The sequence below is a fragment of the Ciconia boyciana genome, chromosome 3 (genome assembly GCF_034638445.1).
Source record: "Ciconia boyciana chromosome 3, ASM3463844v1, whole genome shotgun sequence".
Taxonomy (NCBI): domain Eukaryota; kingdom Metazoa; phylum Chordata; class Aves; order Ciconiiformes; family Ciconiidae; genus Ciconia; species Ciconia boyciana.
In genome coordinates, this window is record NC_132936.1 from 85,009,933 (window position 1) to 85,036,500 (window position 26,568).

Sequence of the window (26,568 nt, forward strand, 5' to 3'; positions counted from 1 at the left end):
GGCGCCCCCGCCAGCGGCCCTCCCCGCGCGGCGGGCACGGCCGTTAACGGCTGGTGGTCGTCAGTCGCCCGCTGAGCGCAGGGCGGAAAGCCGGCCCTGGCCGTGAGTGAAACTTGAGGCGCAGGCACGGGTCCGCACCCCGCGCCGTCTTGTCCCGCCTGCGAGCTTTACCTTCGTCCAGGGCAGCGGCACCTGTCAGCAGCATGCTGGCGAGCGCTCGCCTCCTCTTCACAGCTGCAGCCACCTATTTCTCCGATTCTAGCAGACGCTTGGGATCAAGCCATCATCCAGGTATTTCTAAAACATCTAACGAGCAAAGTCTGTACGACAGAGGTTGTTTAGGTAAGAGCCCATAGTGCCTGTCTCCTCCTTACACTGAACAAAGGAAGGATGAAGTAGAAAAAAAAGAAACAAACAAACAAAAACTCACTGGGAAAAAAGGAACCACTAAGACTCACCTTGTCAAGGCTAGTATGTCAGAATAAAATGATGCAGCTTTATAGACAGATTTTTATATACTTCTCCATTCCAAATGTGAGTGTCAGCCATAAAGGTCAGTGACAGTTAAACTGCTAATTAACATTTTTAACTGAAAAATTAGTCTGCCCCAATAATTAACACATCAGCAGGAGTACCATCACCAGAGTCTTTTATTTTGTTCCCCAGTAAGGTGGCTGTTCCTTCTGGAGACATATACATTTGTCATCCTTTTCTCTTACCCGCTATCGGCACTTTTTCACATTCTAGCTTAGTAGAGCAGAAGCATTTTAGTCACATTTATTTTCTATACAAAAGAGAACAGGGAAGAGCCCCACTTTTAAAGCTGCTTTGGAGCAAGGGCAGCCTTGTCAAAGACTGCGTCAATGGTTTTAGGGTGGTGGCTTGGGATAAGGAAATGCAGCAGGAAGAGGGTAAACATCTGTGAATATAAATAGGCAAGTTCATAAGCTTACCTTAACTAGAGTTCCAGAAACTGATCGGAAACTTAACTGGCCCATGCTGCTGCTGTATATTTAATTGCATCATCATTCTACAAAAGGTTCTATTTACCAAAGGATTTACCTGCTATTCAACAAAGAGCACTTGCTAGATGGTTCAACTAATCAGACAGTTGTCACTGATTTACACAACACTTTTACCACTGTATTCTAACAATTTTATTCTTTAAGCTAAAATATAAGGGGGAAAATGGTTGTTTTAAAAAGTATTTTCATCATATATGATACAGACATTTTTTTTCATTCTGCAGAAACTCATATGTTCCACCACAACCAGGAGTCTCCCAGTGGAGTTGGCCTATAGGCTTTGAATGCGATACCTGTAACAGCTAGCATGAATTTCTGTTCCTTGAATCTACATGAACTAGCCCCTGATGTGGGCCTTATTCAATTGTGTTAGAGAATCTAGATTTTTAAAATTTTCTGGGAATGCTAGCTCAAAGCCAGAAACAGTGAGCCAGCTCATGTTTTTACTCAACTACTTTCTGCTGGGTAACCTAGGATAGTGTAAGAGTCTAATCAGACTAGTCCCATATAGTTCTTAATCCTCTTTCAAAAGTGACCTGCCCAAACTGTGAAATACACAGCACAGCCTATTACAGAAATCCAGATGCAGAATCAGTGGCTTTATAACCCCACTCCAGAGCAGTAATGGCAAGTAAATCTCTACTACATCTCACTAGTATGGAGGTCATTTGTCAGTAGTTTGTAACTTACTACAGTAGTAAACAGTGCTGTCTGTACCTCTAGAAGCTTAACTAGTCTTCCAGTGGATATTTTTCAAGGCAAACAGAGCTTTTAAATAGTATGGTTTATATTTTTGTGATAGAGTAGCAGCATATGGAAGTGTGACTTCTATTTGCATATGCATACGCTCCCCCAAACCCTGGCTTCCAACAGGAAGAGCCTTGCATTCTCTGTCAGAAGCCTCCCAGAGATCCCAGTCTCCAGTTTCCACCCAGCACCTTTTTCTTCCTTCCCTCAGAGAATCCAGAGAGAAGTTGCTTTTCTGCCTTTCCTTAGCTCAGTAAGGTTTTCAGGGAGGAAGCTGCCTGCTGGGAGGAAGAGGAATGTCTCTGGTTTGAGAGCCATCACTTAATCCAAGTTGTAGCCACACATCCTATGGGAAGGAAGGACACGTGCACACATGTGCAAAGTGATATGCCTAGGGTTTCCCACTTCCAATCTTATAGCCCCCCATTCAGTTTGACAGCCACATAATGTAGTCCATAAACAGAACTTCTGCACTTCATGATTTTTAAAACATGAAAGGCGTGAGAACCAGCAGAAATTGATCTGGAGCAAGGCGTGCAAAAGATTCCTAAAAGAGAGGTGAAACTAAGCCAAAAACATGTTTCTAATCATCTCAAACAATTTGGTACAAAGATCTGTTTATTACCCAACAATGTGACAGTGTATACAAAGACAGTGTGGAATGTGACATTTACAGGAAATTTCAGTACATCATGCACAGATACTATTGCAATGTTATTTTAATAGTTCCAGAATGTTAAGCTGAATAAATATTCCTTGCTTCAAAAAAATCATTTTTACTTTTACATAAAAATATATAATATTGCACTCTTTACAAGGCCAGCAATTTTGCATATTGATTTGTAACAAGTGGAATTCTACTTTATAAAAATAAGCCTTTGTGAGAAACACCCCAAACCAGGGAGCACAAAAGCACCCCAAAACCACAATATTTGTATTTTATCTCTCAAATAAAGCACATCACTTCAACATGAGCCAGGAAGCTTTTCGGTCTGTATTTGGACCTTACATTAACATTTAGACAGTGAAAAACATGACTAAAGCCATCCCATACAATGCTGCTACAATATACACAGTTTAAAATTCAATTCATACAGTATGTAGCCACTTGCTTAATTGAACTACAGATCAGCCTTTGTGTCATGGACTATGAGAATAGTTTAAGTTTTTCTAGTTTGAAAAGTTCTTCAGTCAGGAAGTTGCAAGAATTTCTGAAGACTGTTTGGAATTTTCAAAAGAAGTGTAAAGATTTCTTGTGTGTATATCATCTTCATCACAACTCAACAATTTCATATACAGTGTTTTGAAGGCAGATGAACCTTAAACATGAGAAGATATAGCAGTTTGTCTGTATGGCAATAGTGGAACATGTCAATGATGAAAAAGCAAAGCACTTTAAAAGAAAAATGTAACTACATCAGACTTGCGTAGCGTTTGCGTGTCTAGCAGGCACTCATTCATGGTGTCAGGTTTAACGGTCTTCAAATCCATCAACTGAAATGTTAATTTTTGATCTGGCCTAAGAATCCAAATTTGTTTGGAGGCTTATTTTTTTCCTCAAAAAATAGCACCTAGGAATAAATAACATTTGCACAGTGTATCTGTGTAAACTCTTCCAAATCATCTGATGCCTATGAACATTGATTATTCAAGCAGTTAGATTCAAACATTTTACAGTGTATTGAACTTCAATGACACTAGAACATGAGCACTTCTGTGCCTTCTTTAATACCTTTTTTTAGAGCTCTAGAAGATAAGCTGTGTGTATATAATATATATTCTGCCACAGAATCACAATAGCTAGGTGTTACAAAGTTAGGGAGTTGACACTACATTAAAAAACAAAACCAAAATGTGATCTAACTATTGCTTCATGATGCCATGAGGTGTCTACCCATCAATAAGACAAATATTTTATTTTTGTCCATTGTAAAGACTATTATACTACCAGAGAAGATGGCAAAAATTATAAATATGAAGGTAACAGAAATTCAATTTTTAGCATTACAATACCATAAGATGGTGCAAAAAGCACCTACTAAATTCTTTGCTTCTCAAAAAAAGCAATTTTAAGTGATCTTGGATTTTTAAGTTTTGGGTTGCTTATCCCAGAGCTAACTATACCATGCTCAACTAATCAGATATACATATGCTGACATTTTAATAGATATTTACAGAACTTTACGCTGCTGATATTTTACAACATAAGAGGGGGAATAAGCGTTATCAATCGATTTTTTAAATACTTCTGTCCAAGAAGTAATTTTAAAAAATACTATTATGTTTTATATTGCAGCATTTTGACTTGTATGTTAGAGCATTTATGAGTCACTTTGCTGGTATTGGAGTGTATGACCAGAGCTTCCTGGTGACCTGGATATGCTTCAAGTTCGTGCATGCACATATGCAATTTTACACCACCTTAGACAGCTCTTTTTAAAAATCTATTCAGTCATTCTAGAGACATTCAGACTACTTCAAAATCCAGTTAACTAAGAGATTCTATAATCTATTTTGGATTTAAAGTGCATCAGAGACATAAGTTAGCAGCAAAAGTAGTCATCACCCAGCCGCGTAGCTGCTAAGGAATGAATAGAACATGGGTAACTTCAAGCGCTGCTGGTCCTTGCGACACCAAGCTATAACGTTTCCATCACTATTAGCTGTGAACAAGTGATGACCATCACAGGAAAATGTAAGGCTGAAAAACAAGAAGACAATCTATTTTTATATCAGATTTGGCTATTCAAAATGCTAGAAGACATTAAAAACCCATGAGAGTAGAGCCAACAAAGATTAGCTCTCAGGGGAGGCTCAGTGCATACATTAACACACTAGTATGTTTGCATATACCTGCTTATTCATTTTTCTAACCAAGAGACTTAACTACAGCTTTGTCCAGCACTTCAACATGCCATGCAGTTTAGTACTCATTTCTTTGCAGCATCGAAGAAAAGGGTAGGATCAGTAGCAGCATCCTACTCTTTCCCTGGGCTGCCCCTTCTACTTCTGAAAGGAAGGCTTTTCAGCCACAGAACTCAGTGCCCTCTGAACTTGCTTGCTCACAATGGCAAAAACTAAATCCATCAGATTTCACGGCACAGCATAGGACTTTTGTTCATCTGGGCATTTCTTGAGCTATAACAGTAGTAAAGCCCTTCTGTCATGCTACAGGTAATGTTAGAGAGCATGAAGGTCAGCATCCATTTTCTGTCTCATTTAAGCAGGAAACTTTAAATTATTAAATAGCTACTAAATCATTATCAACAAGCTTTGTGAAATATACTTCTTAAAGGAGGTAACAGAAAGACACTAACTGCTATCAGACAATGCTTTTTGTTTCTAAAAATGGTGATTAGCGGTTTGGGTTTTAAATGATATTTCAGCAATGGCAAAACAATTTCTCAGAGTAATTTGTTGCTATGCTAATATTAAGATGATAAAATTTTGGCATAACTTTAAGACCTCTGTGCAGGGTACTGTACCACTGGGGATATCAAAGACTCGATCCTTTGACTGTGTTCTGAAAACACTTTGGCATGAGAATAATTCTGCTTCTGTAAATCATCAAGGGGACTCAAGAGAAAATTACACAAGCACCCTAAAATAGCAGCTTCCAGGCTCCTCCGAGTTTCCTTTACTCCCTTCTCCACTGTTTCCCCTCTAGCATCAGAAAAAAGTGATCAGGGCAAATACAGTGTTTTCATTTATTTCTGAGGGAGAAAAAACTCTGTCTATTTGAGTCTGACAAAGTTAAGATTATCTCATGATTTTTTACACAGATTCTGGGGGAAAAATATTAAACTTGAATAAGAAGTGTAGCTATTGTTCAGTTCTCAAGGGAATCCTGCTAATTTCTATCTGCCAGCAGCAGAACCTAGTTATTACTGCCATTACAAATACAGTACACTTGTGCTCATTTTGCTTTCATGAATAATTAGTAGGATTGCATTGCTCTTCAGACATGGGTGTTTACCTCCTGTCCTTATGTCAAATCCACATTCAATACTCAAGGCTATTTTGTTGTGGTTTTTCACTTGTGTGTTTTTGGTGTGGTGTCGTGTCCATGTTGCCGCCCCCCCACCCGAGAAAAATCCATTTATTTTATACTTAAGATCTTTTTACCTTACAATAGGTTTGGCTGACTTTGAAAATGTTATTTCTCGTACTGGCTTCAAGTCCCACGTACTCCACAGTCTGAAAGAAAGAATAATTTTTCTTCACATTTAATTTTACAAATATCTCAGTAATAAACATAACCTATTTAGCAACTACTAGGATTGGAAACCGAACAACAGCTTGTCCACCTTCTTTAAAGCCAAATATCAGCATGATGTTTGGCTACATGCTCTCAAACTATGAGCCTAAGTTATAAAGCATTTTAATAAATAAGTTTCAAATGCTTACCTTACAACTCCATTTTCAAGCCCCCCTGCAATCACGTTGACAGACACTCCTTCGGGCTGGTTAGAGAAAGCAACAGAGCAAATACTTTCCCTGCAGTGCACATGTCCCACGAGATCACCATTAACTGTCCAAAGTCTCAAATCACTACCCCCTCCAACTGCAACAGAACATAGCATGGCAGTATTAAAAAACAAACAAACCTAGACTACAGCTAGGTCTATGCAACATAATCTTTAAGTGTTAAAGAATTCAACTTCTTGAAAGATCAGAAGGTTTAAGTGACTGAGTGATGTGTACTGCAGTAAACAATTAACTCTTCCCTCCTTTTGTGACAGGGAGCATGCAAACCACCAAGCCACTGCAGTGATTTAGAAGACATCACTTCATATTTATGGAACAGTGTACTTACAAAATGCTATATGAATTTACTTTTAATGACCCATTTTTGTGTACTAACAGGGAAGCATTAAGGGAATTCATATTAGCTACTTTAAACAGCTATTTCTTGTACCCTGGCTTGCATTTTAAGCAAAATACTTAAAAGTAGCAAGCACAATTATCTTACCTGGTTACCTGGGATTATTTGATTCTATCAAAGAACTAATAACCCAGCTACTGCTTTGTCTTAAAAGGGATTGAAACTCATGTCCCTTAACAATTAAAGAAGAATACAATCTTTTTTTTTTTTTTTAAAAAATTGGTTTGAGAGCTACAGAAACAGAGTTGAAAGTCTCCATGTCAGTTTAAAACCTAAGTATTAGGTTTCTGAAACTGCCAGAATAATTTCCCCTTGTCCTTTAATATTATAGACTGTGCTATTTTGCCTTCCCCCCCACCCCAGATTTGGAACAGTATTAGTTTCAGTTCAGTCTATGGAGGACTACAGTAAGAAAAGGTGGCTAAAAGATAATTCAGTATGTAAGACCTATCTTACTCAAGGCAAAAGAGAAAGAAAATTGGCCCAAACAAAGCGAGAATTGGGTCAATAACCGTCTTCTAACAATATGGATAAGCTCTCTTCCTTCTTATTATGTATCTCCTTGGATCAATGGAACAATATTCTGTCATTTAGATGGAGCCTATTTCCCCCCCAGTCTCAAGTTAACACAACACACAGGTATCCTTAGACAGCAAAATGGCGTGAGGACTCTGACTTGGCCCTGCTTTACTGATACACAGTCTCATAGCACACAGTCAATCTTCAAGTCAATGAGCATCCCAGTTTATGAAATACTCAAAACCCCACTGCTCAAATAGGTCTTAATGCTCTTGTCCAGAAACAGTACTATGTTGAAAACAAGACAGTACAAAAGACTGCTTTAAAATAAGATGGGGGAGAATGATTTCCCTCTATAGGAGCCCTAAGACAAATACCTACTATTTCTGCTTTAGTATAGCTGTTATTCCTCTTTGCTTTAAACTAGTGAATAGCTAAGCACATCTATGTTTGCTTCTGGGGATATGGAAGCATTTAAAGTGATAGAGTGAATAACAAAAATATTGTTGCTCTGTAATACACTGTACTCCCCCAAAGAACTGTACCTTTGACACAAATCCCTGTTAAAAGTGAAAGCAGTTAACTTCACAGAACTTAGGTCTCCCAGGAATCTATTGAAGTTTCAAGTCTTTTTATAAAGAGATCAAGCTGTTAGCTTTTATATATCTACATTTTACTCAAACACCTACCTAATAATTTCTGAAGAAATTTATATGTTACTACGTAAAAAAAAAAAAGCATTCCTATTTGACCAAATGCATCCTCAGACAATTAACACACACTCAGTAACTAATATGATAGCAAGTCTCATGATTTATTTGGTCTGCAAGTCAAAACAGCTGTCCTGAATGCCAAATATACCTGAATCACAAACTGTTGCAATATCACCAGTTGTTTCGCTAGCTGAAACTGCAGTCACAGGACTCTTGTGTCCAGCCAGACTCTGGACATAGCACAGCCTGAAGAAAATAAAGAGAACAAGCCTAAAGTTCAGACTCAAACACAGAAAAGGTTCTTCAAGGAAAATATTTAAGAGTTATATTAATTTCAGTCAACAGTTTGCACAATGAGGGTATTTTTCATATTCATTCTAGAATTCCAGCACCATTCATGGGAAAAAAAACAGTAAGGGTTTGACTTCACATTAAAATATACATGGGACAAATTCAGTTAACTTTAAAAGGGTAAAGATACCCAAAGGCTAGAAAACAGGTATTTAAAATAAAGCCATTGGAAAAAGTTACATATATACTTCTACCTGTTCAAATCCCATATGATGCAGGTTCCATCTTTGCTGACACTTATCATTATACTGTATGGTTTGCACACAAACAAGCTTGTTATTTCTGCTGTGTGACCATACAGATGGACTTGTGACTCCATTTCTATCTCTGAAGGCTGAAAAACAGCAAGATAAAACATGAACCCATGAAAAAAAAAATTAATGTCTTTTTTCTGAAAAGGATAAGCCTAGGGACAAGTTTAATTCTTAGATTTCAAAAAATGGTTCCCATTGTTTTTAATGTCATCAGTTTAGCAATGTTGTTAATGCTTTATGTTTAATACTTTATAATGTGATAAGCCATACATATCATTAATGTTTAACTTTTTGCTTCCAGTGCTTTAGTCTAAGCAAACATTTTGTTGTAGTCCAATGAATCGAAACGAAGAACTATTGTACTTCTATCTCAATTACACACCTTGAAATCAGCTGATCTGCTTTCTGCAAGACTGCTGTTTCCACATGACAGCAAAATGACAGTCCTCAATATTTTTGCATCTAGAGGAAGCACTTGGAAACATAGAAGGAAAACCCAGCTCAGCAGTTACCACTCTGTGTACAGTAAATTACTGGGAATTCCCAAGTTGGTGCTAAGTCCTTCAGTGATACCAAGATGGAAAAACATGCAGGAAATCAAGTTTAAATATAGAAAATGCTAGGTAAAAATTAAAGCAGCCAATTTAAGACCAAATAACACTTCTTATTCAAGTTATATCATATGAAATGATTCAGACTTCCTGAAAACTGGCTAAGTCGAAGGAGCTGCTTAATCAGAATACTAATACTTTAATTAAGACAACTTGCTGTACAGAGATTAGAATAATTTTTGTGGAAGAAAATAACATTTTTCTGCTTGTTTCCTCACACGTCAGAGCACATTGTCTGCATTTTTGTATGAGGGTACAGGATGCATATAGCAGGTCTACAAAAAACCTTGAAAGTAGAAACAGACAAGATAAAAATATACATATGCTTAATGCAGTTTGCAAAAAATTTACAAGTCTTTCTGCACTAAAAGGGACAATATAATCTATGTAATATTGCGAAAGTCAATAGGCTTTCTGACAACAGGAAGACCTGCTATTTTGCTCTTGCTACTGAGCACGTCATCTGAGTAAGACATACTTATGAAAGTATCCAGTTGTCATTCTCAGAACAGTGTGGCATCTCACATATGCAGATCATGCTTTAATCCTTGCTCAGTTTAGAGAAAAAAATTATACCAAATTTTTCCATAACAGCAGCAATCAAGACTTCTGATTTTTCTGAAGAACAACTGATTTTGATAACCCTTTTACTGTGCTCCTCCCATCTCCTTTAAGTGTTTGCTGTTGATCTGCATTTCAACACCTGAACTGAAAGCAGGATTCACCCTTAGCAGCTTCTCTCTATAGCACTAATAGCAATGGTTTATTGATTCTTCACTGGGTTATTGTAATAATACTGTAATATTGTAATGAGACAAGCTAGAATTTTAGCACCAACTGTATTAAGGTCTAAGTTATGAAATAATTACCTCATGCCTAAAATGCCATCCCCTTTTTACTTCCCACTTGCTTTTAGATGAGAACCATTAAAACAGTATCTAGATGTAGAAAAACATGCAGGCATGTATCTACCTTTGAATAGTAGTTCTTTCTGTTGGTTACCCCAAATGATCGCCTACGGCACTTGAGTGGAGAATTTAAATGATCACTGCCCAGTTTTACTCAGATTGTTAAAGTGCTCTCTTCCTTTTTGCAAGACAACTCTAATAGTCAGCAAGTGAAGGCTGGAGTAATTTGTACAACTAGAAAACCTTGGCTGAGGTTTTCATGATGGTATGACTTATTGTCAAGACAGATCACAGTTTCAAAGCAGTACTTCATTAGTTTTTTGACCATCTTAAAGGCTAGGAAAAACAGAGCACCTGAAGTACAACACTGAGGTGTTTTTGAATTCTGACAGCATGCCTTTGAATTCCCATATCCAATTACCAACATAGTATCTGTTTTATGCCTATGCACTGAATTTATATAAATGTGAAACAGGGCAAAATATTCATGTTTCAAGTGCTGCATTATAACAGACTGTTCACTTTATCACTGAACAGCTGACAAGATGCATACAGAACAGATGCTAGGAAGCACATTTGCATTCCCTGCAGTCCTGACTTGGGTAACCGACTCAACAACAGGAGCTACAAAATTGGCACAAGGTCAGTCTGCCTGGGGCATGTAAAACTGTCAGTGCTGAGAAATTCAGCAAAGATGGTCTCAAAGACAACATCTGTGCAGCTGAAGAAAAATCACTTGTTTCTAGGAAACGCAGGGAACTTAAGAATCATAACCCCCCTACTAGAGTTTCTTTTTAGCATTGCAGAAGGCAAGTATATTGAATTTCTATTTTAGTACCTAAAAAAATTTTAGCTGGAATCCAAGTTCAGTACAGGTTATTTACAAGCTCACTATTCCAGTGAGCAGTTAAGGTGCCTAACTTAAGATCCAACTGACTAAAGCTTGCAGGCTTCAAGCTCTACTTAATTTTTTAAACTCAAAGTGCTGCTGAGCTCAGGAAGCCTGAGTGACAGATCACCAGAAACTGGAAGAAAGCCAAGGACGAAGTCACTGTATGTTTGTGCTCTTCCCAGACTAAGCATCTGCTGTTTGCCACTGCTAAAAACAGGAAACTGGATAGGCATAGCAGATCATATCAAGGTTCCCTCTAGCCCATGCTAATGGAGCGATTCGAGAGCTCCAAGAGTACAATACTACAAATGTGTTTGCCAACACCTGTATCAAGCCAAATTTGAGAAATCAGTTTAGTTTAGTTCTTGCTATGGACAATCCTATAGACACCCCTGAAATGACCTGTCAAGAAAGTTGCAAACTTTGTTAAAACTATGAAGGGTAGGAGTTACTGCTAGAGAAAGTCAGACAGAAGCTCAGAAACTCAGTCTGAACCAGAAGATTAATTTCGAGTTCTATTTGTGTTTTCATACCATGCTTATTACCACATAGTATCAGGGTGATTTCTACTAGTGTCTCAGTATCTTCCACTGATGCATTAAGTAATGCAAGTTACTTTTCTTCCTTCCCTCCTCACAGCTTTTCTCCTTGGGGAATATGACAAAGTGAAGAGGCTTAGTGGTTAATATATACACTGTCAGAGATTTCATCCTGGCTCTCTGTAGTGTAAGTGCCTTCTGCATTTAAAGTGGTGTTGACTTTGTGGAAATGCATTCCACAGTTTCAGTTAAGGCTTTGAAAGGCTCTGTCTCCTTCACAGAAAGAGTTACTCCTTAATGTAGGGAGATTCATTGTGCCAGAGAGCTTCAATTCCCAGCCCTAGCCTGAATAGTCAGAGCTGTATGTGTAATGAGTTATGCACCCAGATGATGAGGGCTGACTAAAGGCTAGCAGTATGTGAACAGCAGCTTAAGAAAAACCCACAAATAAACATGCTGAGACAAATCTACTTAACAATGTCAGAGAGGATCCTTCAAAAATAAATACTAAACAAGCACTTGTTCTTTTTAGCAATTGTCCTGAATTTAACATATTTCCCTTTTCTCATTTTTCCTGTTTAAAAAAAGACTGTAATAGTGAATACAGCTAAATCCTTAAATATAAATCCTGTCCAATGGAACTTACCATATTGCTAGTGAATCTGTTCATATATGCTGTGATGACACCAGATTTACTACCTGTGAACAGCTGACAACTGTCTGGCACCCAAGCACAACTTGTTACCTTGGAAAGACAAAACAAAGCAAGAAAAAATTAGAACAGAAACTATTCTAACTGCCATTTTCATTATGCCATGGCATTTGGTCAAACTGATTCTTTATTGGTTAGCCTAAGAAAAGCTAAAGAGATCGCTAAAGGAATCCAAGAGTTAAAATATACTTGCTCTCAGTCATATTTGCTATTACTTCAGAAACAAAGTAAAGAGGGAAATACTGTGTAGCCCAGAATATACAGCCAAAGAGCAGTGAACTACTGCAGATTTCTAGATCTACAGCCGCATCATCAGCAAAAATCTTTTCGGTAGAATCTAACCAACCATTGGAGTGTAACAGAGATTATGCAGTGTTCCCTAACAATCTTTTAGGCAATCTTTTTCAAAGGAATCCTAAACTATAGTGGAGTTCTGCTTCTTATGTAAGGCATCTGTAATTTTTTCCTGTATTCATTTTTCTTGGCGCAGAACGTAAGCTTTTATAAATCCATACCACTATTCCATAGGAGGGAAAAGCTACAAAAATCAAATGCATTCAGAAGGGATCTTTACCTAGTACAGGAACACATCCAGGAGCAAGATACACTGGAGCAATGAGGGACACATTCCAAAGGAGAATCAAACAGATTAAAACCAGTTGTGTTTGGATGCTCATGTCCAAGAAAAATGAAAGCAAGAGTACCTACTGTGAAGTCAGGCCACCACTTAAACTAGCAATATTAAATTGAAAACCAAGAGACTGATTTTTTTACCTGATGGAACTGTGAACTCTGTATAAAATTTACTGGAGGTTCACTTTGCTTGCTTTTCAGTCGTAAAATGTTATCGGCATATCCCCAGCTCAGGATAGCTGACCACTGAATATCAGTACTGTGCATGCTTCTCACACCTAAAGGAAAGCATATAATATTGTGTCACATATGCAACCAAAGAGTTGATCACTTTGATAGCCAACAATAAAAATCTCAGGTCCATGTTTTACGACAAGATAGTATATAAAAAATTCCAAAGTTTCAAAATAAGATATTTTCTGTTAGGCTATGGCTTCATCTGTAATGTGCTAGAAACAAATATAGTTTTCAGAGACTACGTAAATATTCAGTGTTCTCCGAAGACCATTTGCAACCTGCACAAAGCTTTTTTGCAGAAATGTTGTATCTATTGGGAGTGGAGAAAAGGGGAAGAGGCTGACAATACTTCCCAGGTAGAGAAGTGTTTGTTCATAACTTCAAGGAGAATGTTATTTTTATTGAATAAATGTGAAGCCGTTTACTTTAAAAACCTTCACTAGTACATGTTACAAAGAAAACAAAAGACAAGTATGAGAAGCTGTTTTGTACATTATCAATAAGAATCCCTCTGAGAAGTTTATCTGAAAGCAGAAGGTCCTTCACCTCTGCTTTTTACTGATAACTTTCCTCATTCTTTGCCTCTAAAACCCATTCCTTTAATTATCCTTTCTGTTGCCACATTTTCTTTTCACCTGTTCTTCAGTTCTTCTTGGACTGAATCTGCTGGCAAGTTCTAAAATTAGATCCTCATGCTTCAGTCTCTTTAATGAAAAAAATCAACTTAATTACAGGATGCCTCTATGTAGTTTTGAAAATTACAAGTAAAATCCACCCCCCAGGACAGATAGCACACATGTGGAAGCTGTTACTGGATTAATAAATCAATCTTTGGCAAAAGAGACTAAATTTGAGAATTTTGCTGGAGAATAATAGTAGCATTAGATTTAATTTATGGCTCATTTTCACATGTATTGTGCATGTAGAGAATAAGCACAAATTCATACCTTGCTCCTTGCTATATATCATCAAAAGGCAAAACTTGCGGGACAAACCACAGATAGCTTTAGTTGGTAAAGCCTGGAGAGCGCCAAACCTTTCTCCATGCGGTTGGCTAAAGCAGACAACAGGATCTGGAGCACTTGGGGAACCAACATATTCTCCCCACTTCAAGCCTTTTATCCATGGTAATGGACTCTAAACCAAGCACAAATAAGATTCAAATTAAAAGGTGGTAGAAAGTTTTCAGAAAAGTATTGTTTCTTTAGTAAGGGAGACTCATTCATATCACATTCCTCTAAGCAATCACATGGTAAGGACTGCTGAAGTATTCTAAAAATACTAGAAAGACAAGTAGTATCATCAGCTCAACTATTAGCTTTAAGGGAGTTCTCCCACTTCTTTAAGGGCTGAGATAGCAAGCTTGTAGTTCAGTAGTTTAGTAGAAAATACCGATTTCTTTAAATGCAAGGATTCAGTTTCCCACTGAACTTTAGGGAAAACACGTGTTTGAAGTGAAGAAAGTTGAACTGTCCTACAGACAATGAAAAAGTTGAGGATGGAGGAAAGCACAGTATGTGTTTACCTACTATAGGTTTGCACACAGATTCCAGAATTCATCACTGAAAGTATAAGACTGATTAAGTGAAATGCTTTCCAACACCTATTTTCTATAACCAAGATAAATTCAGACCTATCTTAGTTTGACACAAAATATATCACAAATGCATGAAAATAATTTTCACTATCACTTTACTGATTTTGTGTATTTTCTTTACAGTACAATATGGGCAGTAAGTTGCATTTTTAGGAAGGAAACTGTAAACATAAGGGTACAATAATTACAGCATATGAATGTTAATTAAACCATCTTGCAAATCAAAATGACATACTGGATATATTATTTCTTTAGTGTGTTCTCTGGTTTCTCTGAAAGCAAACTGCACTAGTAATCCCATGGCAGCAGGAAGTTCTCCTTCCATGATAAGCCTGGATCCAGGTCTGCTAACATGTGCTGCATGGAACAGCTGACGAGGTGTTTGCCCATATGTTTTTATCATTGTTTCAAGGGCTCTTCTCTGAACAGGATCCTCAACAGCAGAAACATCCATCCCAAAATAGGTCTAGAGAAAAAAAAAAAGACAGGAAGGGAAAGAATAAGCTTGTCCAGTTTGTCTTTGGGAAAGATTTCTCAATTCATGCACACAAATTTAGAGGCAGACTCTTCAGTTGTTTGGTTAAGACTTGGACCAGAAGCCATCCCACAATGGCTATGTTGACTAAAAAGCCACTGAGAACAGTAACCTTGTCACCACTTCTTTATTGGAGATAACTACCATTTTAAGATTTATCATGTGAGCTGCTCCTACATGTATTCCATGACTAATTTCTGGCAAAGAGGTTTTCTTAGTAGACCTTTACTTATCTGTGCAAAACCAGAAGGGTTGCTGGTGATAAACAAAAAATTCAAGCAGTTTGTTTTCTGTACCTCTTCTTAATTAACATATTACAGCTGGGGTTTGGAATGGGGTGGGAGGAAGAACCTTCACATTTCAGGTGAGTGGAAATTCTTTCCTTTCTCTACTTGTCTTTTTCACATTTCTCTAATTGTGTACCACATACTTTTCCTCAGTCACACGGACAAAGGCCTTGACTTTTCACTTTAAAAAACAATGAACACTCACACAAGCTTAATATTTGAAATTTATAGCAATAACAACTAAATCAATACTTAAGGACAAAAAAAATGAAAAGGAAGGAAAGCATTTGGATGGCTCCTTGAAAAGAAAAAGCCACCACTGCCAAACACTACTGTTTTATTAGCTCTTCCAGCTATAAAATGAACACTAAACACATGAAACACATTTGAATGCATTTGAAAACAGGACTGCCTGGCTGAGCAAACCTTGTGATAGTAAGGACTGAAGCTAAAGATGACAATCTGAGATATCCGTGTTACAGTTAAGTAGTGAAACTCTGGAATTCTTTACATTAAATGAAGACTTATTTGAAGTTGAATTTACTGGAGGAGAAGTGCTCATTAGAGGGACAAAACACAAGATGTATATGAAGGGAACAACACAAATAATGAGCTCAGGACAAACGGAACTATTTTAATCATATCAAAAGCTGCAGCACAGTCTGCCTAAATGAAAGGCTTCTTTTGAATAAGATGGAAGCAGGTACACACAAACACAATACCTGTATACCACTGCAAACAACTATGCAGAAAGTCTAAACTCCATGCCCTGAGATGGGCATGGGGGATGATCAGGTAAGACAGACAAACACAAATTCACAAAGTCTCACAACAGTCCCTGGGATCTTATCAGTTCCACATTGAAATGGTTAAAGCCTTTTCTTATTCTTCAAGACTTCACGAGCAAGGGATCTTGCTTCATGCTGGACGTTTTCCAAGCGAGTCAGACCGAACTTTCCCCCATTAAGTTACTAAGTACAATGAACAAACACACTGCTTAACAAATACTTACTGCAGGATGAAAGACATTAATAGCCTGAACAGAGGCTTTGCCTTTTTGCTTATAACCAAACACCAAGTCAATCCAGTGACAGATTGTCTGGGAAACATGGTCAGACTCCAAGGCCTGACGATGAATCAAGATGAATAGACGAGGATCATTACGAGCCCAAGGTGGAAGATTGACATGGTTAACTCTGTCACCATTTTGACGTACTCCAAAATCAAAACCTAGAAACAGGGAAGTAAATGTTCCAACATTTTAGTTGACAGTAACTTCAAAAAAGTGCTTATAAGGTTCTATGAAAGCTAACCATTAAGCACAGTGATTGCTGATCAACCAAGCAGCACCACTAACAGAAGTCCCCCCAAACACATTCAAGCTGTACATACTCATTCAAATGGAAAAACCAGACAATAGGACACTCCTTTGCACCTCAGACTAATTACAAAAAGACTTCCCTTAAGTCCTACATAACAGCTTTTGTAGCATATCCTGCAAATTCATGCCAGATTTCTTCCATACATCTACTGCTTAGCATATTCAATCAAAGGATATAAGTCTCCTCAGTTTCAACCCATAGGCTCAATCGTACAGCTGTTTTGGGTATATAGTTTTGGTATCCTCTTAGTATACCTTCTCTGTTAACCAGAAAGTCAGGAAGGTAGAAAAATTCTGGGATAAGCTCCTTTACGTCAGTCATTGATTCATATGAAGAGAGTCGCCAGGTTGTATTTGTAGAGTGAAAAGTTCTGTCTGGGATGTCAAAACTTTGATCTGTAAAGAAATCCAAACTGTATTTGTTATATCAATGATGGACACAATAGCAGTTGCACATCTGCAACTTCAAGTAGTTAACTGCTCTCCAGTTAGCCGAGAACATTTAGAACTTTTCTATTTCTATTACTGTGTGTTACACGTGCGCTGCAAGTCAAATATAGGTCAGCTTTTTATTCTACATATGTTAAGGTATAAATATAAGATTTACAGCTTTATGGTCTAGCTTGAAAATTTCAGAATGGATCTATTGTGAAAGCATACCAGATTTAATTTTACTGAACTCAGCTATTTGGAATTCATAAACTATGCTAAACAGAGTAACATATAGCATTCCTGGGTCATTGGGACAAGGCCCAGATGTGAAAGGTAAGTGCAAAAGTAACCTTACCTTGATAGGCTAAAAACATTTTAGTAAAAGGTGGCAGCCTAACTAGGAAATGAAGCACAGTTCCACTGTTGGAATAATGAGATCCATAGTGATACGGTTGTACAGGGGGCATTGGATCATCTTCTCGTGCTCCTTTACGGTACTCTTCTTCCAAATACTAGAAAAGTAGTAGGAAAAAAAATCACAAGCCTCCTACTTAGACTGCATTCCAATAACAAACAAGAGCTTGCCTAAGTTGTTTAGCAATAAAACTTAAACTTTTAGAGGACCATACATTTAAAAGTGATTTAGAATCAAATACATTTTAAGTGTCTAAAGACATGTGATCACACTTACAATCCAGTTAGGTATCAAACTCTTAAGCCAATTTAAATGACCTGTTTTCTGTTATTTATTACTTTTGCTTGTTTTTCCCCCCCTCTTGTTTTCTAACACCGCAGAGTCATTGTACAGGCTTTTCAATACTAAATGGAAAAAACAGTATTTGCAAATAATACACCAGACCAGGATGATATAGACCTAAGTTTGAAAGTCCAGCTGCAGATGCTTCACATCTCCAGCATGCTGTTATTTCCTACAGCCTTTAAAACATTCTAAAGAGCAAAAGTCAGCACTGTAATTGTAGTAGGGCATGTTAAAATACCAGAGTACTTGAGGGAAAAGAACTTTTCTGTTATCCAATGGAAAGAATAGCCACCAGTTCCACTGAACTAATTCCAAATAAACAGCAATAAGTTATCTTCCTGATATTTATGAATCTTTAAATATATGTATGTTCATATGTAAGAAGATATCAATTTAACCTCCTCAGCAGTATCACATGGAAATACTATATTGATTTATGATTTCAGGTACAGGAACAAACACAGGTTCCAAGCATGTTATAAAACAATTCCCAGGAAACGTAGCATACTGCAAACGAGAATTCCATAAACATAACATGCTGGATTTGTGGTTTCTTTTCCCTCCATCAATATCTATTAAAAAAATTAAAGCCTCCACATCATTTATACATGGGGAAAAGGCAAGAAGCAAAAGTTATCCAAATTACCTTATAAGTATCCACATAACGATCCTCTTTTTCTTTAGACTGCACAGCTATGGGTTTGACCAGATTTCTGTAACAGAAGTAGTACTGATATCTTGTCATTTTTATAAAGATGTTGATTCACACCATTTAATAATGCATTATTAAGAATAATGCCTTTAGTATCATGAAAAGGACAAGCAAAACTTAATAGCACCTTACAAGAGAGTTCAGAAAATAAAAAGGCCACTTTTAGTTAGTGCTAAAGGCAAACTCAGATCCACAGGCTACCCCATAGCACAGTAACAGGCAAGCAAATGCTAAGTGCCTCTGTCAAATCAGAGGCATCATATAAAGGCAAAGACTTTGTGCACACAAATGTTAAATTGGCTTAACAGAAGTTTATTAGGGTGGGACAATTCACTTGGATCTAGTCACAGTTAAGACAATATGATTTTGTAATTGGCCAAATAATTTACAATATTATTTCCTTTTCTATTTAATTTTCGCTAATTGGCCTGGAAGTCTTTAATCACATGAATTTAAACATACAGCTTAATTTAAGTCTGTGGACTATCCATATCATATTAAGACAGTATATAAGTCCAATTCATAGCATCCTTTGAATATACACACTCATAATACTATGCATTTTATTTAAATGTCTGAGGTGAAGCAGCCACTTATTGTAAAAAGCCCAAGTTATTATGGATGAGGCTTGTCCCTGAATAGTTCCATTCATGTATGTGTGCAGTTTAGTACAATAAAGTTAAAAAGCTATACTGGATGATCAGTTCAAGTATTTGGAAATAACCAGTTCCAAACATTTCATATTACCTATATACCGATGGATCATTTAGGTCCAGCGTTTCACTGGTGTAGTCAGAAAGTATAAAAGGAAATACTGGATATTGCATGAGATCATTGAAGGAACGGCCCGCATGTTTGTTTAAATGAGTCAGATATTCAAAGTTAGTAATCTGTCCTGTGCACCACAGGTGGGTCAAAGCAGTAATGTTTCCATATTCCAAAAGGTTAGGCAAATTGTTAGTTAAGATGTTGTGGTACACATCATCACGGACCTAGAAGAAAATACCATAGATTTAATCATATAATTTAAAAAGCTTCAAACTACCAAGACTTAGTAAGTTTATCTCATTTTACAAATTTCTGCACTAATGGAAGAATGTTTAGCATTGCTAAGATTCTTTAATGTCTTAATACATCAGAGATGTGTTTTAGTACATGATTGTGTTTGTCTAGAAGTCTAGCTGAGCAAAGTTTTTTCAAAGGTATTAAGCAGAATTTAATTAGGCCATGCAACAGGTCTCCTTAAAAACTAATGCATGAATATACGTGTTATGAAGACACAGCAAAATGCTTTAATATATTATTATCCATCAGTGCCACATTACCTTTGTATTATCAAAAGCCAAGAGTAAAGTTCTGCCATTTGTTAGAAATATTTCTACAGCATTGTCTCTTAACTGCCACCAGCGCTTATGAACTTCCTTAATTTCCTCATAGGTCCAAGAAAATGATGCTGGTTCAGTTTCTCCATGAAAACTCTGCAGAAGTTGCAATTTAAAAAGTTACTTTAAATAGTAAATTTTCCAAACAAGAAACCCTTCAATGGGGCCAGTTTGTAACCATACAGCATATCATAAGACAAACTTTAATTTTGCTGTGATGCTTTAAGACGTTGTTATGATTTTCTTCATACATGTTTCCCGTCCTCCACTCTCCTCAAGGCAGTGGGCAGAACATCATGCATGCTCCTCAGCTGCTCCAGTTTCCTATCCAACACTAGCACGGAACGCCATACTTTCACTGGCTCTTAAGCTAAAATATTGGACAGCCAACCAGAGCAAGCAAAGCTTTGCCATGAATCCCAATTCTGACAGTTGGGATCCCATGAATCCCAATGCCATGAATCCCAATTCAGAAGGACAAAGCAGCAAAACAGCTGGTAACATCTTAAACCACAGGAGCTGTGTGCTTAGTGGATGCAAGGAAGAGCTCCCTGAAAATAGTTTAAGACTTTCAGCAGTATAACCCATATCTTGATTATTTTTAAATGTCTGTTGGTTGTATAAACTTAAATACATCAGAGCCTTTGTATATCAGAAGGACTAGGTCAGTTCCAGTTTCCTCCATGAAACAGTCCTCTCTTGTATAGGATAAGGGGGGAGCTAGAACATCCTATATATTGGAAAATTCAAGAATCAGATGCTGTAGAGTACAGCACAATCCATACACTTGTCAGTTTCTGTACTTCCTAGTGCTCCCACTTCCAGTAAGGCAAGCTACCTCAGGTGCAGACCAAAGCAAACTCTGCGCATTTATGCTGATGAACTCAGCAATGGACAGCAAGGTGCAGAAGCCTCCCTACATCACCCCCTCCTCATTCCCTCCCAGCCCCAGGCCCACATCTTTCCTGTTTTCTGCTATCACCACTGATTCCACAGCCAGGGGCAATAGAAGCTACACTGAACCCAAACTAATCAGTTTGGCTGGCCTTATCCAGAGACCTCTAACTCTAGTACTCCAGCAATCTCAGTGACAGTAGATAAAAGGTCATAGTTTGGAGAAACTAAAGCTAGACAATACGTTCTAATACTTACTGAATTTTCAATTGTGTCTGAAGCATTGTCTTCAACAAAATACATGCCACATTTTCCTGCAGGAAAAAACAGTTGCAAAAAGGTACATGATACTACTATTTGTATAATGCATCTTAATGTTATATAAACAGTGTCCAGGTGTTAAGAATACTAAGGATAGCAGCTGGCAAGACAGTACTTGACAGAAATAGAATTTAGTATTCCACATCTTTTAGCAAGTGGTCTGCAACTTTAAAACTTAACTCCAGTCCAAATAGCACTCATGCAAACAGTAGGGATGAAAGGCAAAACTGATCTATAAAGTATATAATCTATAAGTAGTCAGGCAACAGCTCAATTACTTTTAAAAAAAAGTCAGCCAAGTTTATATAGAGAGCAGAATCTTAGACAAAAAGGATATTTATGAGGACTGACCATTCTACTTACCTAGCAACAGTTCACCAGCAGTCTCTCTAGAAGGTGCTACGCTTATACATCTTCGATTAACTCTGAAATATTTGAAGTGTATTATTGCTTATGGATTTATGTACCTTTTGGCACATACCTAAAACTAAGAGCCTCAAAGGCTACAGTTGAAGAAAGACTTTTCAACACTATGACTCTAATTGTTCAAATCCCAAAGAGGGAAAGAAAACAGAACCTCGACTTTCTAGACTTGCACATTAGTGTATTTGTGTTTATTTCCTTGTGTGTTCTCTGCATTTACTTTAGGCAGTATTGGTGCCTGTAATAGGTGGTAAATCGACACAAATGCAGAGTTGAGTAACACAATGGTAAAAGCAGAGCAGATGACAACACAATTTGCTTTTGAACACTGATGGAAAGACCTACCAGATCTAGTAGCACTGCCTGTCTTAGATATCTAAGCGATGAATAAGTCAAGAAATCCCATCAGGTTATCCCACAGAAGCCCCATCCCCATATCACACTAGATGGTATCTGCTTTTGCTGATTTCTGAAGTCACGGAGACAGACTGTTTTAAGACTCAGAAAATTTACATGTTGGTAGCTCTAATCTTTTGCTTATGAGTATAGCAAAAAACCTACCATTTTTGACATTTCTCTCTGATCTCACTTCATTTTTTTTGTTGTTTATTTAGACAAAAAAAGTGAGGAGGACTCTTTCTTTGGAATGGGAGAAGGTGGGAAAGGGAGGTAAACGTTACCCAAACCTTACCTTATATGTTCACTTGCTGCTTTGTCCTTTACAGTAGAAGAGTGAGAAGAGTGTGTTTTGTCTTCAAATAGGTAAGATAACGGAGTTTTTATCACACCTATAAAAACCCACAAATAATAAGGCACTAGTAATCATTACAGTTCAGATATACTCCTAGAAGATGTTATAATTACCTTCCTGTTTCTGCCTGTCTGGGAGAAGGTACTTGTTTGGAATGGTTAGGTAGCACCTCTGCAAGCGGCGCCTCTCTCTGTTTGGGCCCTCTGTTGGATCCAGTTGCCAAGAAGTTGGGTAATAGACTGGGTCATACCAGAGTGCTCTGAAAAAAACAAAATATGTTAGAGCTTGGCAGCAAAGGCAGTATATATGCATATTCATTCTGTTTTTCTTTAAATAGTAGAAAGGCAGAAGTTTCCAGTAGTACACTGGGCAATTATTTCTGAAAAAGTATCAGACTGAATTCTGTGGTTTATTTTCATGACTGACTACTTATGAGCTACTACTGTAAGACTGCTCTTGAAGTTACTAGTTCTGATGAAAACAGCAATACAATGCGTCCAATACTATATTTTAAAAACTCAGTTGCTGCAAACATGACATAATACTAGTCCTGCAGCAGCAAAAATATTATTGTTTGGTTTCTTGTCAAGAGTTAAAATCTTTTGCTCTACACAGATTAGCAAAGACAGTATCTGTATGCTAATGTAAACAACATTATCCAAGAAATGTTTTATTACTCCATCAATGTAATGCAAGATATTAAAACTTTATGACATTCTTCATTCTATTAGGCACAGCAAAATGTATCTGACAAAACCTGTGTAAATGGCATAGAAATACTATTTGGCTACTCACCCTAAAAAAATAGGAGAATAAATCAAGTATTTTACAAGTCTTTAACCATCAGATGATTAGCAAAAGTAAGTGATTCTAATTTTAATATAATCTACATTTCATGTGCTTCTAAGTAGAATGAAAAGCACATGTCAGGCATTGAGTCTCTCTTGCTTTTTCACTGAGATCAGAGAACAACTTACCGATCATGGGTAAGCTGCTGAACAAGTTCCTGCCAATGTCTGCTGGCACTTAGCTCTGTCTTATACATTCCCCTGATGTGCTGGATTACTTTCTTCCTTTCCATTCCTTGTGACAGAGACACAGCCTGTGTGATGTCTCCAGCTATTTTAGAAATATCTTTAGATTTTGTATCCAGACGTTGAAAGAGACTGAGGAAAGAGTTGTGTTTTAAAATGTCAAACACACACACTGAAAAGGGAAGGCAAGACACCAAAAACCTTTATAAAATACAATCAGTTTGGCAGTAGATACCCATAGTTCTTGTTACAGCAGATGCAGAGCAACTTAGCCTACGTAATTTTCACGAGACTCATGAATACCTTTCTGCTTCTTAGCCTTCAAAAAAGCTATTACTTGTGGTCAAGGACAAGCCAAGCCAATCAGAAGAGCAATGGCTATATATTAGCATGCTTCACTAATTAATGTATACTCATTACAATAAAAATCTGAAGTAGGAACAGTAATTTACCACTGCTCAACCCTCTTAGGTTGTTCAACATAGTAAAGTCTTATCACTTATCTGGACAGACTTGACTAAGCCGACCTAAGCTACTACAGTTGCCTGCATTGAAGCATGCTGTGTGTGCATCTCTGATCTAATTTTTATGGCAGAGCCTGCAAAGTAAATTAATTGAAAGAACCTCTTAACCTACCACAAGCTACCTAAATTTACATTATGCCAAGTAGCAGCAGGCTACATAGCTCACAAAAGTGTTCAAATACTATGCTGAATATAGTACTTTATTAATTGAAGATCAGGGTTAGTTGCAGGGATGTTTGCCTTACATTTAATTGCATAGATCACAGCAACAGGAGACGTGATTGGACAGATACAACAGCAGTAAAACTAAGGGTGAAATGCTGGATGTGCAAAAAACAATTCACTATTCTGAAGTTCACACAATGCCATTTATTATACAACCTATCAAAAAGCATATACCTACAATCATGCTGTTTTTATAAGGGCAAAATAAAAACCTGAAAGCTAGAAGTGCTGTTAATTTGAAAATACATCTATAATAATCATATAGACAACTGTGCAATGGGGTGTACTGAACGGAGAACATTCTTATGGAGTTCTTGCAGCCCCTTTTAGAAAGCACTTACTTTTGCCGATTATTAGCCATTGTCTTCTCCCAAGCAGCTTTGTTTACACCTTCTTCCATCTCGTATTTCTTCTGATCCTGAATGGAAGTTTTATACATTACTTGAAATGAAATAAGGAAGCAGAAGCTAAAGGATATGCCAATTTAAAAAAGGAAGTCTGACAAAGCTGTTCAACTGATATCTTCATAGCATTTAAAACCACCAAGACTTCTTTTCAGTTACTGCAGTTTTTATATTTAGATATAATTCTATATTTTTTTGCAAGGAACCATAAACATTATTTTTTTCCTGACAGTGAGAGATACTAGTTAGCTTATTATGAACTCTCACTTTTGCCTGGGTTAAGTAATATGCTTAACCAAGAAGCATTAACATGTGAGCTTGCTATGAAGCGTTGAGTATGTGTCACAGAAATATTCAGAACCCAAAGAGAATCCCCAGAAGTATAAGCCATGCACCAAGCAAACAAAACAGCTGTCTGCAGTAAAAATCTGACCCCATATAACAGACAATTGTCTCAAATATACCAAGTGTTTGAAGTAAAATTTTTATCCACAAACCTCTTTCAAAGCTTTTATTAGATCTGCTTTTGGTCGTGGGCTCAGGGGAATGCATTTATAGCCACAACATTTTAATGTATTCATAAAGTCTCCTGCTGCTCTTTGTTCTTCTTTAGTCATTTCATCGCTGTGATTGTGCATTAACTCATATAAATAGAGCACTAATTTAGGTCCATGCTAAGAAATGAAAAGAAGGGAAGAGGGGAAAAAAAAGATGTATGGTCATTCTCATTTCCACCATACCACACTAAGCATTTTCCTCCAACTTTGTTCCCTTTTCTAGTCAGCCTGGACAGGTTTCTTCTACCAATTTTTCTGCACTTTAAAGAAAATGGCTGCTTTAATGTTTGAAGACAAACTTTCATGAAACTAGAAAGAACATGCTGAATTTAATCCTCCACATGATAAAACTTCCCCCAGCACCTTGTGACTTTTCAAATGGCTTACAGGAAAGCTAAGTTTCTTTTCCAAATACTCAGCTCCTGCAGCCTTGTTTATACTTCAGGAAATATGTGCCAGAGACTCCTAATTTTGCATGCCAAGATTACTACACCTTGTTTGATTAACCAAATTACAGCTGACAGATAATGAAGTTAAGCAGACACAGGCCATAAATGCACTCAACATGACACTCCCCCAAAGAAGCCATTGCTAACATATCAGCTCTTTTCTTACTGGTGAAAGTGTTCATTTAATTGAATAATGTATATGTGATCAGAAATGCGTAAGTGTCATAGGTTCATCTAATAAGTGCTTTCTCTCCTTAGCATACAGTGACTTGAACTGTGGCATGTCTTACATCATTTATTTCTTTCTTGCAGTTCCCGAAGATCTCAAACAGCAACATCCCTACCCAATTCCTGATCATGGCTCTAAGAAACGCTTTCTCTCAAGTTTGCACTGACAGAGTACAATCAAAAAAGCTTTTTCCTGACAAACCCAGAAAAGCAGGGAGAAGCTGTTCAGCTATTTGAGTTAAAACCACAGAATATACAGTCCCACTTTAAGAATTAATAAAGGCTAAATAAGAAAAGATAGAGTACTGCTTTGATTGAGGACTGGCTGCCTCAAAATCTAGTGGCAGTCAGTTCTTACAAGTTTCAGGAAGTCTGCAGTTGGAGTTGCAAGGCAAGGGTAATTCCTTCATTAATCTGCTTTTTCAGGGTACCTTAACTTCAAGCATCCTCAGTAAAATTCTTCATGTTAAAACTAGTACCACCTTTTGTTTCTGCACTACACAGGATGCGTGATGTTTGATGTGCTACAGAGTCAACACACCCAGATGTAATCCTATCTTGCCTCTTACAAAACTACCTACCCTCAGGATAATACAGCAATTGCAGAGGTACACACAGGCATTTTGTAGGTCATGACTCTGTCATT

The 26,568-nt window shown here is 37.3% G+C and overlaps 1 protein-coding gene across 4 annotated transcripts in view; it reads right to left on the reverse strand.

The window, feature by feature from the left end:
* Positions 1-2,378: 2,378 nt before the first annotated feature.
* Positions 2,379-26,568, reverse strand: part of LYST (lysosomal trafficking regulator) — an 87,811-nt gene continuing 63,621 nt past the window's right edge. For 3 of the 4 annotated variants that reach the window (XM_072856404.1, XM_072856403.1, XM_072856405.1), the window contains exons 32-53: positions 25,186-25,362; positions 24,626-24,702; positions 23,479-23,667; positions 22,615-22,760; positions 22,442-22,538; positions 21,691-21,752; positions 21,265-21,320; positions 20,056-20,208; positions 19,478-19,722; positions 18,665-18,731; positions 17,614-17,770; positions 17,082-17,222; positions 16,458-16,675; positions 14,859-15,089; positions 13,974-14,163; positions 12,931-13,067; positions 12,091-12,189; positions 8,435-8,574; positions 8,038-8,135; positions 6,180-6,336; positions 5,898-5,969; positions 2,379-4,473 (exon numbers count right to left, since the gene is read on the reverse strand). In XM_072856404.1, the coding sequence (XP_072712505.1) occupies positions 4,335-4,473; positions 5,898-5,969; positions 6,180-6,336; positions 8,038-8,135; positions 8,435-8,574; positions 12,091-12,189; positions 12,931-13,067; positions 13,974-14,163; positions 14,859-15,089; positions 16,458-16,675; positions 17,082-17,222; positions 17,614-17,770; positions 18,665-18,731; positions 19,478-19,722; positions 20,056-20,208; positions 21,265-21,320; positions 21,691-21,752; positions 22,442-22,538; positions 22,615-22,760; positions 23,479-23,667; positions 24,626-24,702; positions 25,186-25,362 (3,048 nt within the window). In that variant the 3' untranslated portion in view covers positions 2,379-4,334. Of the gene's footprint in view, positions 4,474-5,897; positions 5,970-6,179; positions 6,337-8,037; positions 8,136-8,434; positions 8,575-12,090; positions 12,190-12,930; positions 13,068-13,973; positions 14,164-14,858; positions 15,090-16,457; positions 16,676-17,081; positions 17,223-17,613; positions 17,771-18,664; positions 18,749-19,477; positions 19,723-20,055; positions 20,209-21,264; positions 21,321-21,690; positions 21,753-22,441; positions 22,539-22,614; positions 22,761-23,478; positions 23,668-24,625; positions 24,703-25,185; positions 25,363-26,568 lie in introns of those variants that run through there. The other variant, XM_072856406.1, reaches the window with a different exon arrangement.